This window comes from Schistocerca nitens, chromosome 3, assembly GCF_023898315.1.
Source record: "Schistocerca nitens isolate TAMUIC-IGC-003100 chromosome 3, iqSchNite1.1, whole genome shotgun sequence".
Lineage (NCBI taxonomy): Eukaryota > Metazoa > Arthropoda > Insecta > Orthoptera > Acrididae > Schistocerca > Schistocerca nitens.
This window is the reverse complement of record NC_064616.1, coordinates 531,121,511-531,138,220: the sequence shown is the minus strand read 5'-3', so window position 1 is coordinate 531,138,220 and position 16,710 is coordinate 531,121,511. Positions and strand designations below refer to the sequence as shown.

At 36.9% G+C, this 16,710-nt stretch overlaps 1 protein-coding gene across 6 annotated transcripts in view; it reads right to left on the bottom strand.

Moving 5' to 3' along the window:
- Window positions 1-12,403, bottom strand: part of LOC126248446 (vesicle-associated membrane protein 2) — a 112,509-nt gene extending 100,106 nt beyond the window's left edge. For all 6 annotated transcript variants that reach the window (XR_007545489.1, XR_007545488.1, XM_049949427.1 and 3 more), the window contains exons 1-3: window positions 12,247-12,403; window positions 10,918-11,038; window positions 9,335-9,413 (exon numbers count right to left, since the gene is read on the bottom strand). Coding sequence is in view for 4 of the 6 variants with exons in the window: in XM_049949427.1 (XP_049805384.1) it covers window positions 9,335-9,413; window positions 10,918-11,038; window positions 12,247-12,248 (202 nt within the window). In the remaining 2 variants the exon portion in view is untranslated. The remainder of the gene's footprint in view (window positions 1-9,334; window positions 9,414-10,917; window positions 11,039-12,246) is intronic.
- Between the last annotated feature and the right edge of the window lie 4,307 nt (window positions 12,404-16,710).

Genomic DNA, 16,710 nt, shown 5'->3' with positions numbered 1-16,710 from the left:
AATTTGGTGTACAATAGTAAACAAAAAACCACCATAAACCTATTTGACAATACTCATCAAATTTCTTTCACTTAAAATATTTTGTAAGTACCAATATTAGCTCTTGCAGTTAACAACTGTCCTATTCTTCTGTAACTACCATAAACAACCAATCAATGATAAGTGTCTAAAAATGTGATGAAGACAATCTAGTTCACGATTTTCTTCATGTTTTAGAGAGAAATTTGAAACATATCTGTTGCTGATAACATTTCCAGAAGTAATTCTTCCACAGCAACCTTTTTCTTCCAGTTCATAATTAACTTCAATGCCAAAATCCTAGTGTAAGCCTCAAATTCATTGAAGCCACACAAACTATTCACACATAAATTGGAACACACAGCAGTCAGGTCACATTGAACATGTTTCTCCTTACTTGTCAACAGTCTGATAACAAAGAAAAAAGTGTAGCTGTGGAAGGGCTATGCCTGAAAATCCTTTATAGGCCACTGATTTTCACCTGCATACAGTTATTACTGGCAGATAGCAACAACTGCCCAATTCTGTTATTAAAGTTAATAAATATTTTCATATTTACTATGTTGCATAACTTGGCACAACAATAAGAGTAATGCAAGAAGAAGTTTTCATGAAAGGTGTACCCACTGCAGCAAAATCAGCAATATAAGAAAACAAACTCATGTGACAACAACAACATTACAACTGACTACATAGTTAACCACATCTTTCTCTAGTTTTCTTGAGGAAGAAAAGGTTTTCGTGGTGAACTGGCACCAATGACTGATTTCCGCTTCACCATACTTATCTTTCCCTTATACACAATTACATAGAGGATACTTTTTTCGTCTTGGCAGTCAAGGTGAAGTGTGACCTGATTTTGTTCTTTGCTGGTTTCACTTTTACTAAAAATTCCACGTTATGCATTTAACCAAGTTCTGACAAGGTAAGTGTTTATTTTCTGATGTATTAATATGTAAACAGAAAAATCAGATGGGTGATTTGCCAAGAATTCCAGGTCTTTCAATCATTATACTGCACAGTTAGTAATACCTGTTCATTTAGTTGTAAGTCTTTATTGATATTTAATTTCTCTTGGTTTTTAATACAGAGTGTTCACAAATGAGTCATTGGGTATTGAAACCCAAGCTTCAAATATATGATGCCCACAACTGTGTACTAATAGTCAGTAAAGAGTATATTTTAATTTTTTTGTTTTTAAGGTTTTGCTGTGATGTAACTACGACTGTTCTGAGAAAAATGAAATTACACACCAACTCTTGTTCAGTGATGTATTGCCGTTGCACATACAAGGTCAAGTGAGTCATCACAACAAATCTTAGTGTAGCAGTAGAGACAGAAAGATATAATTCTCCACAGGTTTATGTCTCCTGTGCTGTTTCACGTAGCTAAGTGTATGGCTCTACCTGCTCCTGAAAAAGCCGTCACAGGTATAATGTACCACAAAATGTTGCAAAACTAGTTGTTTCCTGAACTGATAGCTGTTACTCCAAACTTCAAATTCCAAAAGGACTGAGCTCCACCTCATTAGAATGAGGTAGTGCACCACTATCTGAACAAGAAACTTCCAACTTGGTGGATTGGGCATTGTGCTCCAGAGGATTTGGCACTCGGGGCCACTGAGGTCTCCTGCCCTTCCAGTACTCTTCTTCGGGGATATGTTACGGAATGTTTACGTATCACATATGCTGGCAACACTGACTGAAATCCAGGATCATATCACTTCTGCACTTGCAAACACTGACTGGGTCATGTTTGAATGTGTGTAAGTTGAACTTGACCGCCACATAGATGTTTCTAGGGCAACACGAGATGTGTAAGAAACTTCAAAATTTACTTTTCCATGTACTTTGCATGTAATATTTTGTAGAATACATTTATCCAAGAGCTGACAAATCATTTTTAAACATCCTGCGTTATTTTAATAAACTGAAGAGCAAACCTTGTTGAAGTTTGATTGTCAATATGGGTATTTCTCTAGCTGTGAAAATATTTATGTTTTATGTCATCTGACTGCAGTTTTTCTTCTCAGAACACCTCCAAGATTGAATGTGTGACCACTTTGCTGCACACTGGCCTTTCTGCCTGCTTTTAATATAATGGTAAAACTGAAAAATGCGGCCAATAGTACCAATGGACAACAAAAGGGTTTGCTTCATCATGGAAACTACGTAATGGTGCTAGTCAATCATACTACTGATTACTGACTTAACTCACTAGTCAAGGGTAAATGTTGTGTATGTTTAAGACAGAACAGGTAAGTCAACTTAATATTCCCCACATGGTCCACCAAAGAGAAATCTTGGAAGCTGAAACACCCACAGGAATATGAAATTTATTGTGAATTTGGTAAATGAGCACAATTCTGCCAATGGGAAATCAATTCAGTACTAAATACATTTGCCACACATTTAAAAAAAATTACATCACTGTGCCACATCTGTTTACCACAATAAACATTGAACTATCATGTACTATACGTACAATTTCAATGGAAAACTGGAAATGGTATGGGGGATTTTAATACAAAATATGAAGTGTTACTCTGCAAGCAATACAGAGATGCGCAACATAAGGTACTGAGACCATGGGCTGCTCATGGAAGATGGATAGATATCATTAGAAACATGCAGGAGCAGAAATGCACGGATAAGTCTGGTGGATAGCTTTTCTCAATGGTGAATGTTAAAATGGTGAATGAACGAGCTGTAATACTTTTTAGGCACATTATATCTGGAAAATGAATCATACAGAAATTGGCAAATATGTATAATATTACTTCAGTACGTGACAGAAAGGAAAAGTGGAGATTAAGGTACACAGAAGACGCCTCAGATGTTTACACACACTTTATAAACAAGAATGATTTAAGTATTACTCTGAAAAATAGAATATTTTTAAATTCTAAAATCCTATGGGTACCAGAACTAACGTCCACAACCTATGGATGTTAGTTCATAACAAGAACACATAATATCTTAGGTAGCAAAGGCAAATAACGTAATTAAACTCACTATTTTAAAAGTTTTGACTCTCAGAATCTGTACAGTTATCAAGTACTGCCAAACCTCAATATATCTAAGACCTGTCTTTATCGAATTTTTCCTTCATTCCCTTCCCTTGGAAGCCCAAAACCTTGATATTTTTGAAGAAAACCCGCCTTTTGAAAGGCTCAAGAAGGGCAGATTTAACCTCTACATATCTAAGATCAGAGGACAAACACACTAAATCGAAACCACCACTAGATATCTAAGCCTTTCATATGGGGAGTTTGCACAAATCCCAGTCCTGCCTCTCCCTGCATCGACACAACAGTGATATCTGCATCGCATTGCAGCTCCTGCGACCTCCACGCTGGTGTGATTTTTGACAGTGCAGTTTGACTGAGTGTGAGGAGCAAGTGAGAGGCACAGGCTTTAAGCAGAACTGACAATCACCAAAAAGCAAAAGTCAATTGACACAGTGAAAGCAGGAGTGAAGGAAAAGAAATATATAGCTGCAGAGTTTGAAATTCTGGCAAGAACACCATTGACAGTAACCAAAAATGAAGACCGCCTGATTACCACAGATGAAGGGACAGATCGGAAATGATAAAGGTTCAGACAACAGAGGAACAATAATTGGTGGACTTCTTTTGAAAGAAAATGCAGATTACTTTGCAGCAACGTTGAAATACAATACAGTTAACACAAGTAATGGGTGGTTATAAAATTTAAGGAGAAGACATGGTACTGTTTTTCAAAAAGTGAATGGTGAAAAGTGCCAGTGTACATAACAAAATTTGTTATGTTTGAAAGTTAGAATTGCAAAGATCCTTCAAGATGACAAACAGAATGATGTTTTTAACACAAACTGACTTTTTATCAATGTCTTCCAGACAAACCTTCAGGAACAAGCTAAGCAAAGATAGTGTTACTGTTCCATTAGCACAGAAAAACTAAAGCCACTTGTGATTGGGAAACCTAAGAAACTCCGATGTTTTTCTGGGCAAAAATCGTTCCCTATCGAGTAAACTGAACAAGAAAGCATAGATGATGTTAGAATCATTTTCCAACTGATTAACGGATTTTGATAGAAAAACAACTCCTGACAGTTAAAAAAAGGTGTCGTTTGTGGATAATTGGAGTATGCACAATGCTATCAGTCTGTTAAAATCAATGACAAAGCAATTTTTATCATGTAACTACATTGAAATTGCAGCACTTAGATCAATGAATAATCAAGAGTGCCAAAGGAAACAACAGGCATGAAGTGGTCCGAATGAAACGTCACTGATGATGACTTCCCTACAACTATCAACATCTTAGATGCTGTGAAAATGCTGGATAAAGCATGCAGAAACGTGAAGGCAGGCTTTAAGGATTTTTGGTATCCTGCCTCAACAAGAATCCAAATTTAACACACACACACACACACACACACACACACACACACACACACACACACCCCAATCCCCCTGCCAAAAATTTAAAATTTATGAACCACAATCTGCCAAAACACATGAAACGAAAGACTACACCCACAAATATTCTCAAAATTACTCAGAATATGTAGATTTGCTCTGTGTACCTAAGCACTGGCTCCTCCCCCCCCCCCTCCCCTTTCCAGGCTAACATTGTGTTAATATCTTTTAAAGGCCATTATTTTCACCATTAACTGTAGAAATTATTTATTTCATTACTGCAGTTTCAACCTGTGGGACATTTTCAAATGGTACAGCCAAAGATTTTGCTTCAACACATGTCAAACTTTAAAATCCTATTACAAGCATACATTTCATTGTCAAAATAGGACTTTTCACTGTAGATATACAACAACAACACCAGATGAGTCTGAAGCTCTTTATGTCATGAAATGAGGTACATTACATGCAATGTCCATATCATCCACGTGAATATTTTCAAATCTATCTAGTCTACATCATTTCACCGGGTACACAGCTTCATACTCTTCTGATGGCCTATTTTGACTGCAACATGTAAACATGTTGGAGAATTTTGAAGTTTGAGTTGTACTGAAACAATAACTTTTGCAGTACCACTTGAAAATGGCCCAAAGGCTAAAATTGCAATAGTGAAATAAATAAGTTCTACAGTCAAAGGCAAATATGCTGTTCTTTTAAAATTTACTTGCATGACTGTCAACACCGACCATGAGAAGTTAATCAATTGTGTTAATAATTTTTGCAGACAGAGTTCGATGCCTAATTCCTGTAATTGTTAAAACTAAATAAATTAACCATGAGAAAAATTTTGAACATGTAGCAGTAGAGATCAAATTCTTAAAACTTTTAGCTGTATGCTTCTACTGGTCGCCTCTTGATAGTACATCACTATTCACGTCTTAACTAGACACAGAGCTACAACTCTACAGTACGAAGAAGCACAATATTTTGCTGTGTGGGGAGCTTAACACAGATGTCTGAAGAGTTACAGCTTGGCAAGAACTAGTGAATAAATTTAAATGATGTAATGGGGATATCCTGAACAACAGACCTATAAGAATAATGTTTTCTAGTTCCCCTGCTATTGACAGTATCTCTGTTAATACCAAAATATTATCATTATGAATATCACACATTTTGCTGGTGTACCAAATTATACCTAATATTAAGTAGCAATGGATAAGCAGAGGGAAACATTCCAACATATGTACAAACAAGCATTGATGAGCAATGAGAAACATCGTTCCAACTGTCACACATTTGCTCCATCAAAGTTACTGGAGGGATATTTACAGTACTTATTATGATATTGTCAGTATGTCAGATGAACTGATAATTACTCCACACTATTGTTGTAAACCTGATAGGAAATGCTAGATCACATTTACAAAACACGAATGCAATGCAAACAAACTATAGTAAGAATTGGTTATTATTCGGCTAGGCTAACTAGCTACCTGGGAAGGGTGGCAGCACAGTCGTGTTTATGCCCAAGAAGCTGGGTGAGGAGGCAGTAATATCACACACTTCACTACTATTACAAGGGGAGCAATGTCACATGCTACATGTCTTTATCTGCTGCTGAATGAAGTGTCCATTTACAACAAGAGCAGAAACAGGACACACACTATATCCCACTTTGGCTGCTCATGACACTTTGCTGGCAGTATCCACAAAACTACCTTCAGCAGTGACAACTGTGTGCATTTGTCATTTGCCATTTCAATCACAGATGAGAACACCAACTCTTTGTTTCAATCTGTGCCAAACAGTTATTATAGTTTCAGTGACCACCCAAATTTTTTCCCCTGGAGGATAGGTGTGGGAGGAGGTTCAAATAGAGAATCCAAATGAAAAAGCTACTTTTATATAAAGCAACGAAACTAATGTGCAAGTCACTAAAGCATCATTAAGTCAAAAGACTTGCAGCAGGCAAGGTGACATTTTATTTAATAGCAGCGGTTATTTTTTTTCAGATTAGAGAGAGATACTTGACATATTACAACCATGGCTCTTGTGAGGTTTCTGATCACTTACGCAGGGTTCAGATCTAAACAGTACTACCACAGTAGGAATGGATCCACGATTTATCTAAAAGCACTAAGAGACTAAACTCTGCCTGAACAGGCCATGAAGGCCCAATGGTACAGAGTGGCTGCCATGTCATCCCCAGCCCACATGCACCACTGGATGTGGATATGGAGGGGCATGTGGTCAGCACATCACTCTCCCAGCCATATATCAGTTTAAGAGACCAGAGCTGCTACTTCAGAAATTGCTGCTTAGCAACACTTATATTCAATGAAATATTTATTGTGTGCATTCTACTTACTCTGCTTTGGGGCAGATACTTGAATCCTGCTCCACTCAGCATTGTCTCCCATATTCCATAATTTGCACACTACTGACTTGAATGCTACTTGCCAAAGTTTGCTTGCCCCTTCTGCTGGTGTCACTGTTGGCATTAGTCCATCTTTCTCATTCTCACTGTCAGTTCAATTTAAAATGCTAATTGTATTTTCTGCCATCATTTTTCATGGTCACACTTCAAGGTAACACTGTGCCCTATTTTGAATTGGAACGTGACTGTACCTATCATCACATGACTAAGATAGTTCCAGTACACATTACTCAGCAATGACATTAGGGAAAATTTGTTGTAGCAGCCCATGGAATTTATCAAGAGTGTCACACGGCAGTAAACTTGCCGTAGAGGCACCAAAGTTAGAAGACTTTTTCACATCATAGCACAATGTCTTCTGCAGACAGTCGTAATCGTACATCGTCCGACAAAGTCCAGGCTCTTGTATTATACTGTGTAACATCAGTTCTGTCACAAATAATGGCAGTAATTTCTTAAGTGCAGTTGTGTGTCTTGTCATCTAAAATGAAATCAGTTTCTGTGTATCTACCTCAGTTTTCTTGTGACATTACCTGCAAAATTCTTGGAAACCCTGCACTTTCATTTCATTTGTACTAGGAATTCTCACAAAAGACTACTCTCACTCCAGAAATCAATCTCTTGATAATGGTAGATGTTTAACAACATTACTGGCCAGTCATGCTCATATGTCTTGTATTTGTGTACATACGTCAACTTTTTTTTGTATTTGTTAAGAGTTAACTTTACATGAAAAACAATGGGCTCCCAATGCATGCTATTTCACATCTGTTACCGTACTGACAGGCCAGGTAAGAGGATCACATCTCCTGTTCTTCAATGTTTCCATGATTAGAAGGTAACAAACAAAACACACAGAGCTTTTTTTTCTCTCTCATAAATAGTTAGAATCACCTAAAAAACAAAACAAAAACTGTGTAATATCACAATTCCCTATGAGCTGTTCACTGCACTTAATTATCAGTACCAGCGACTCCCAAGACTGTGACAGTGAGTGAAAATGAATATGGAGACAGGAAGATCACAATTTGAAACTTTCTGGCTGATTAAACAGGACTCAAACCTGGAACTTTTGCCCTTAGTGTGGCAAGTGTGCTACCGACTCAATCACCCAACAACAACACACAACCTGCCCTCATAGCTTTACTTGCACCAGGTTTTAAATCAGCACACACTCCAATGCAGAGCATAATTTCATTGAGGAAGACCATGATTGTATGACGGAATGGCCTACCAGCATTGAATTACATCTCTACAAAAAAATTAACATTTTTAACTGTCCTAGAGAAGTGGAGAGAGAATATTAGCGGATTTAGATAACAATTGATTTTATGTTTACTTTTGACTGACCCAAGATTACTTTACTACAATTTAGAAACTACGTAACCGTATCAGAAACAAAATATTTATCACTGTGAATCAATATAAAAAAATATCATTGATCATTAATTTACATTGACTTCAATTTCTGCTGTAACAGCTCAACAAAAACTTAATTGACCCTATGAAAAGAGCATCAATAAAGGAAACAGACAGCCTTGCATTTCCCCATCAAATAATAATACTCAATACATCCACTATCTAAAATTTTTAGTTCTTACTTTCTCATTAAATTGCTGTTAGTATGTTACTACCAGTAATAATTACTCTATGTTTTGCGATTTAACACAAGCTTTATGAATGGGTTGCTTAAAGTAAAATATCTCCACAATTACAACTAATGCTGGAAACAGCTCTGGACCACAGTCAAGAATTGATGTGAAATTTTTAATTTTTTAAACCAAGTCTTCTCCTTTGAGAAACATTCAGTTCCCAAGTACATGTCCAGAATACATGTAGAGTTCAGTAACATAGCTGCATGGCAGAAACTTGCGACTGCAGTGAACAGGTCGTGAACGGCAATGATCTCTGCACTGCAATAGCACCATGAGGTTAATGGCCAAGTCGTTGTGGGCTCTCACAGACATGATACAAAATTCAGGTGCAAATTTTAACACTGTGGTGTTTGCAGTGCCAGTTCGTGTGGGGATAACCTGATAGCGCAAGCAGCAGCTTCCACTGTGGGCATGCCAGAAGAAAGAGTAAGGTGTATTTTACACGAATAATTAACCATGAGTAAGCACTGTTAAAGATGGGCACTATTAATAAAATGCAGACTAATAGTAAACACGAAGACTACCCAATTTGCAATTTGTGGTGCATTTATTTGCTACAAGACAAGAGTCCACGACTCCACATCTGAAATGAAATATACATCAAGACAGTAGGTTGTAGCTTGTGGTCCTCCACCAACAAATGCAGAATCAATTTCATCTTGCAACACATTCTATCACAATCTCATCAATGTTAATACAAAATCCAAAATTCAGACTCAAGCAACTAAAACCTTTTACCACTATTTTACTGTACAAACAAACTTATAATGATGAAAGCTGGGAAATGCTCACAAAACTTATTTTACAGTACCTTACCTGCTCGATTATCCAATTCAGACAATTTCTGGTCACGTTCCAATACTTTTTCAACGTTGACTCTCATTATCCCCACTACCTGTAAGAAACACAGATGTACTTCAGAAGACATTAGTTCTGATCAGAATCTCTGTGTGAAAGGAATCAACATTCTTTGTTTTAATGTAAGAATATCTCATTCTAGAAGCATTTGGCATTTCACATGCAATGAGCTTTGCAAGAGAGATGTAATAGAATTTTCTATGTACTAGGTGCACAGAAACTAACAAAGAAATGTCAGGCCATAAATTGAGAGAGATGCCTTAAAATTCATAGGAATACATTCCAATATTAATGTCTAACCTGCCTCAAAGTCGATTGAAGTCTCTGAGGAACAGGTGTATGGCACGTGGCAGGGATATCGAAAAATAAATTTTTTGAACTGCAGAAACCTACTGATAAAACTGATGGGAATGAGCTTCGCACTAGCACCAGGCCTCAGAATATGAAATTCCACTTTCATTACTACCAAAGTGGAGAAATTTCCCCTTCACTGGCTGCTATATTTAAATCCACTACATGTAACACATACCACTTTGCATCAGCAAGGTGTATGCCATTACCACCTGGGATTTCCCATTGTTTATGTTACGATGTCTTGAAAGGTCTAGATTCTTAGCAGCAACTTTCATTCAACAACTTCAGACACTGTTTGACCATTTAATTACAGTAGTTTGTTCTTGCATATGATTGTAGTGTCATCTGTGTTATTGGTGACAATGAGGAAGAAGAAAGCTGAAACAATACTGCAATATAGCTTACAACTTCTGAACAGAACCAAGGAGCCTGTCAAGCATGACCTCTTCTCTTTAGACATTTCACCATCAACATCGTCATCATGTGGCCTCGTTCCATTAAACAATGTTATTAGTCTCCTGATGAAGGTAAGGTACAATAATGATCATGAACTGCCAACAACTCTACTCTATTACTGGACATTAACTGTTAATGGAAAATGCTTTTGCTACCAATATTTAAATATTGGTAACTTCCACATACAACACCAAAATATCTTCCTCTAGTGAATTCTGCTTTGAAAGTGGGTAGCTCTTAATATGATCACTACACATAAAAGTAGAGTCAACTTAATGGCCACTCAATAATGTCACTAGGCCTATTTGGAAGTGGGACTCTACTATTCATTTATTAACTGCAAGCCAAAAGGATCAATGGCAGGTTTTACTAGAGATATTCGATAACTCTTCCATTCCTACCCTATTTATGACACTCCAGAAAAGTAAGTGCTCATACGTTTACCAGTATTCCTTAGTACCCAGTATTTTCAACACAGACTTTGTATTATACTATAAGTGCTCACTTGTCTTTAGTATTCTAAGAACTATGTGAAGCAAAGTTCTCAGAATTTAAATACAATCTTAAAACAACACCCCTTTAGTACGTTATTCTAAGCAAATCACATAACACTTTTGATAATTCAATTTTCTTTGAAACTTTATGACTTTTACCACCAACTTTATTGAGCAAGAGGGTGCACTAGTGCAGCATTCACAAGACTGATCTGGCACATTCCAAAAACAAATTACCTCCTCAACTTTAGCCTGTGTTTGCTGAAGACGTTTCTGTGCTGCCTGCTGCTGAGGTGTGTGGGGACCACCGGTTCCCGATGTCCCCTCGACACCTCCAGAGTAAGGTCCAACATCTGCCCTGTATTGAATGAAAGCATACACATTAAAAACAAAGATAAATTATGTACTCATTATTATTGGAGCTGTTACACCACAGCTTCCCAGAACAGCAAATTAGTAAAAGAAAATACAGAAATGATCATTAGTGTCACGAACATTAGGAGACAATAATAATTTTAAAAGTTCTCTGAAATGAAAAGTATCTTAGTGAATTCCATGCACATTTGAGGTATGAACTCAGAACCTTTGATCAAAAGAACTTGCAACTGGATTGCCTTGTGCCCGATCACATTTTGAATGCAAGGTTTTGGTATTGAATAATATTTCAAAACTACCCTCTATGCAGTTGAACAGATACTCTCCCAATCAACTGACTCAAGTATATCCTCCAGTCTTTCTACTGGATTAGATTTTTACACCCTGCGAGTAACACCCTCGATTAGCTAACTTTTAACTTCGTTTGATGGCAAACTATAGCTTACATAGACGGTATTTTATAATCAACGTCCTAAAGACACTCATTGTACAAACCATGAAAAAATTTCCAGTCACATACAAACTCAAAGGTTTGTTTAACTTTCTCTATTTCCATCAGCTACATAGCCGTAAAAACTGAATTAACTTCATTAGGCGTAACATATCACTTCCAAGACTGTTTAACCTCTGGGCCATCCAGTTCTACGAAATTGTGGTACCAGTATCTGACACTGTACTGAATTTAATTCATACAGTTCCAATTTCACAAAATTGGTGAGTAAATAATTTGACATTGTACCAAAGAAATTTACAATGTCAAATACTTCACACACAAATGAATTCTTTACCTACAGGTGGGTGACAGGCGGTTTTTTCCGTTTTTATAAGTTAGTCATATCACGTGACATTTAGCCCGACAGCATCGTTCACGGTAATCCAAAGTGTGGTTAAGCAATGAGATATATGAGCGTTTCGACATACAAATACTCTTTCTCCAAATTTGTCAAGTAAGGCATATTGTATTAAAATACCAAATGAAAAATAGCACATCATAACAATTCCAATATTTCCACACGTTCGGCAGCAACACGTAAGTATAAATATTCTTTTAAGCACCACAAAAAACTAGCATTACGCCAAGCACTTCACTTCTTGAAGCAACAGCTCTCACATACCACCGACTTCGTAAAGTAACTACGATCTTTTACAAATAGGAAGCTACGTATAAATAAATACCGTGCTTGGACTTACATTTTCAATAACAGTTAACAGCCAACAATAATTACAAAAACTGAACAACACACTTGTTTGCGCTTGACAGGCACACAACTTCCTCCCACACTGAGTGATGGCAATGACGTCACGTAGTTACTCAGACAAGAAGCACAGAAAGCAGACGATTATGAAGGACAGGGCGTGCTCAGAAAGACGCTGTGTAGCCAGAGATTACATTTATGTTCACTGGTTCTGTATCAATTTCTATCGGGTACAGAATTCATATATGTAAAACACGTGACGAAAAGATAACAGAAAAAGATAGCGACTGTAGGTAAAGAAGTATCTAAACAACAGAGATACGAGAAATGCAAAGTGACAACGTTCTGTTTGCAAATTTCAGATGGAGGCCACAGCGAGATTTTAGATTTTCTGATTGGGATACTGCAGCGATACGGTGGCAATAATATTTCGTTATCTACTGACCGGCGACTTATATACCGTAACCATTTTTACTGTTTATTTAGTACCGTATTTACAAAAAAAAAAAAGTTTCAGAGCTTAATCCTGAAACTGAGAAATACTCAAGGAAGGTTCTTAGTCGTTATGAAATTTCAAAGCATCATTCGTATTTTATTTGGAAAACAGTTGTTTATTCAACTTTAATTATGAAAGAATATTTGCATTTCAACATCTTTAGACTCAACAAATTTGGGAATTTTGTAGATCTCAGAATCATCTAGAACGGAGGTTATATTTACTAATTTTATCTATTTTCCGTCATCAGCGCCCTTCATTTATATTTCTAGTACTTTGCTGATTCTTTTGTTCAGATATCAGGCTCCTCAGTTCTTGTACTATTAAGTCGCCATAGTAGGAATATTCCTCCACAGTTTTCGTATACACTTTTCATAAATTTTTGGCTTATTCTTCTCTGTTTCCCTACGTCGAAATTTACGGTATCTTATTCTATAGAGTAATATGATCAGAGACTTTTACCTAATACTTGACGCTCAGAGCACCACACCTGAAATTTTTGTACAAATAATATTTAGAAGCGTCATTCCATGTGACTTTTCTTTGTCTGTAATCGCCTATAAATTTAAGCGTGCTTCCTTTGTAGTCAGCAGAAATTATTGCACCTATATCGGTTCACAGCATAACCTCGGTCCACTACACGATCAAATACACATGGGCCCCACCTGCCTGTTGTCTGCTAAAAAGCGCAAAGATTCCCATAGAAAACGGGAAGCAATGAATAAAGCTTGTTTATCTCATGTTTACGTCATGTCAAGTCAAAACATTCCAAAATGGATGTCAAACGGCAGAATTCACACAAGCCTCATTGTCATATCACGTCGCCATTAAGGATACTCTGGAGGAAAGTTTTGGCGTTAGTGTTGGTGAGAGAACTGAGTCGTCGGAAGATAACCTATTTTTGCCGCACCCACTCATGTTATAGTACTGGATTGTATGCTTTTAGGTTTCTTAAGGCCAGTTCTCACTGGCCATCACGGCTCCTTCACGTCAGAGTACTCACATTGTCAGTTGCGCCACGTCATTTTGAAGTTGCCTAATCTCTGCTGTTATGACGCGATTATTCTGGTCCTCGCGAGATCATTCTCAACAGTTTTTGTGCACAAAGTGCACATACGCAGTATGATAACATATATACATTGGTGTTGGAATCCACATTTGTACGAAAATGACATTTATTTGACTCAAACCCTCTGCAGCTAGCAAGGGTAGCTTTTATATTAGAAAAGGAAGACAGTTGGGAAACAACGCAAAAAACGAGTCTGAGTCCGAAAAATGTCATTACATAGCACAGAATGGGAATTTCACACACTCCACGAGGAGTTCAGGAAAGAGAAATCTGCATTTTGTAGATATTTTAGAAAGTCGAACCATCATTTTTACATTTGTTACATAAAATTATAACCAGAATCACTAAAAGGAACACCTCACGAAAAATTTCTTTGTTTAAGATGAAATTTAGTTACATCTTTCTCAGCACCTTTCCCTTCAAGATTTATAATTTTTCTTTACATCTTGTATTTGGCCTTTAATCGTTCAAATTCCTTATTTACACTGGACTACTGGGATTAGCTAGTGAAACCAAGTAAGTATTGATCATTGATGCTTGCAAAATTGTTTCGTTCACAATCCTGAGAACTATTTAAAAATAAAGAAACCTGCCACAGATAAACTTTTAAACAAACAAATCTAGTACATTACTAGATGTGTACTTCATGCAAAAAAAAGCATTATGGCACTGTTGCATTGTCTGAAGATTTCATTCCATTTATTTATCAAATGTTACAAATGCCCGACAACACGCAAATACATTCCAATTCATAATCTATGTGATTCTGCCCGCAGTAATTTTTTTACTTCAAGTTGCAGTCATACTGCAATCCATTTCATTGTAAAATATTAAATACACTACCAGTATGTAAAAAAAGTCCACATTACACATACTGTAGGGGGTAAGCAATTTAGTCCACTCATGACATAGAATTCAGACTGCTGCCTGACTGCTTCAATTAATCTCTCATCAATCATTATAGGTTAATAAATTTTAATAAAAGAAATAACGAAATGGAACAATAAATAACAAAGACTTAGAATAGCAACTGATACAAACCGTGAAAAGCGCAATGAAATGAATATGGAGATCAGCACATGGCTGTGTATTGGAAGGAAACGAGCTTTGGGGTGATGTGATCAACAATGGATGATGATGTCAGCCAACAAAACTTTCTTCCCAAGAAACCTTCGATGTGCCATGACATAGCAAGATGCGTTGGGATGGCCAGTGTGAATGCCACCATTTGAAATGCATTATGGAATATTGTGATGGGGTGTGACATGATAGGCAGTGTGAATTGGCCTTTAGTCTTTATTTTATTATTTTGAATTTTTTTGTGCCAGATTGCAAATATTCCATGCCAAGCTGGATATTTTTTTTTCGATTGAGTGTTCTTCCATAAGAGGCCAGATATCTGAAAGTGGAAAATGGTTTCGGTTTTACAATTACAGAACAGATATGACACTTACAACAACCTATAAATAAGAACATGAACTGTTGGAGCTGTTTTCATTAAATAACCTTTTTAAAGCTCTATTGAAAGAGAAAAATACGGTTGTTTATGACGTTATTTGGTTAAAAAAGAAATGGTTCAAATGGCTCTGAGCACTATGGGACTCAACTGCTGTGGTTATCAGTCCCCTAGAACTTAGAACTACTTAAACCTAACTAACCTAAGGACATCACACACATCCATGCCCGAGGCAGGATTCGAACCTGCGACCGTAGCAGTCGCACGGTTCCGGACTGCGCGCCTAGAACCGCGAGACCACCGCGGCCGGCGACGTTATTTGGTACATGGGAAAGTAAACGGATAAGGTAAAGAGGTTTTATGCACTTACTTATAAATATAGATTGACATATTTGCATGTATATATTTTCGCTAATAAATGTCGAAGTTTTGAAATGTTGTTTCACTTCGCATCAGTGCACCATACAAAATTGCTCCAGAATATCCGTTATGAAGTTTGCTTTGCCGATTAATAAATTTTGTCGTTGTTAGTTCCTTAACTACAATACAATACCTCAACTTTTTGTATCACAGGTGGTATTTCATAACCTCAGTTTCACCACTCGGTGCTGGGCTAAGCAAATTGATGGGACATGATGTGACACCACATGTGAATACACCCTGGTGTTGACATCATGTGACATGATGTGATGTCCTATCCCACTGACATTTAGTATAAGATGACCTACAGACATACAGCCAGTTAGCCTTACCCACTATTTTTTCCATAGGTAGCAGATAACATCATAAAGAACTGTATTAATTTCCTTCAGTGGAGCTGACTTTTTCACTTAGTAAAAAGTCATTAATTGCAGATTGGTTCATCAATTTATGATCTTACTAACACAACTCCATTCTGTTATTGTAAAACCTAAATCATTTTTTGCTTTCAGATATCTGGCCTCCGTTATGGAAGAACAAGCACTGGAAGAATAGCTCCAATCTATCATAGAACATTTGCAGTTTGTCACAAAAACAAAGCAAAATAATAAAATAAAGATTAGCGATACATAAAATACGAAATCCACTATCATTAACCGAGTGCGGCGAAAGGTTAACTTCTGAATTAGCAGACGACAACACAGTTCCACCCATCAAAATCAATGTCGAAACTTTTTCACGATAAATCTTAATGGTGACATGAAGTGATGTGATGTGATGTGATGTGATGTGACATGATACTAACAGCCTGTGTGAATACCATTGTTTGGAACTGATTGTGGAATGTTTTGATGTGATGTACCATTTCGTTCCATCACATGTGAATCGGTCTTAATGCTTTCATTAAGAAAAGTTCACCCTTTAGATGACTTAAAAGAACATATCCTCATTTATTTCGCTGAGGTATGTTTAAAAATTCTCACATTATTTTTTTCTGTTTTGGGTTTTAATGTAAAAT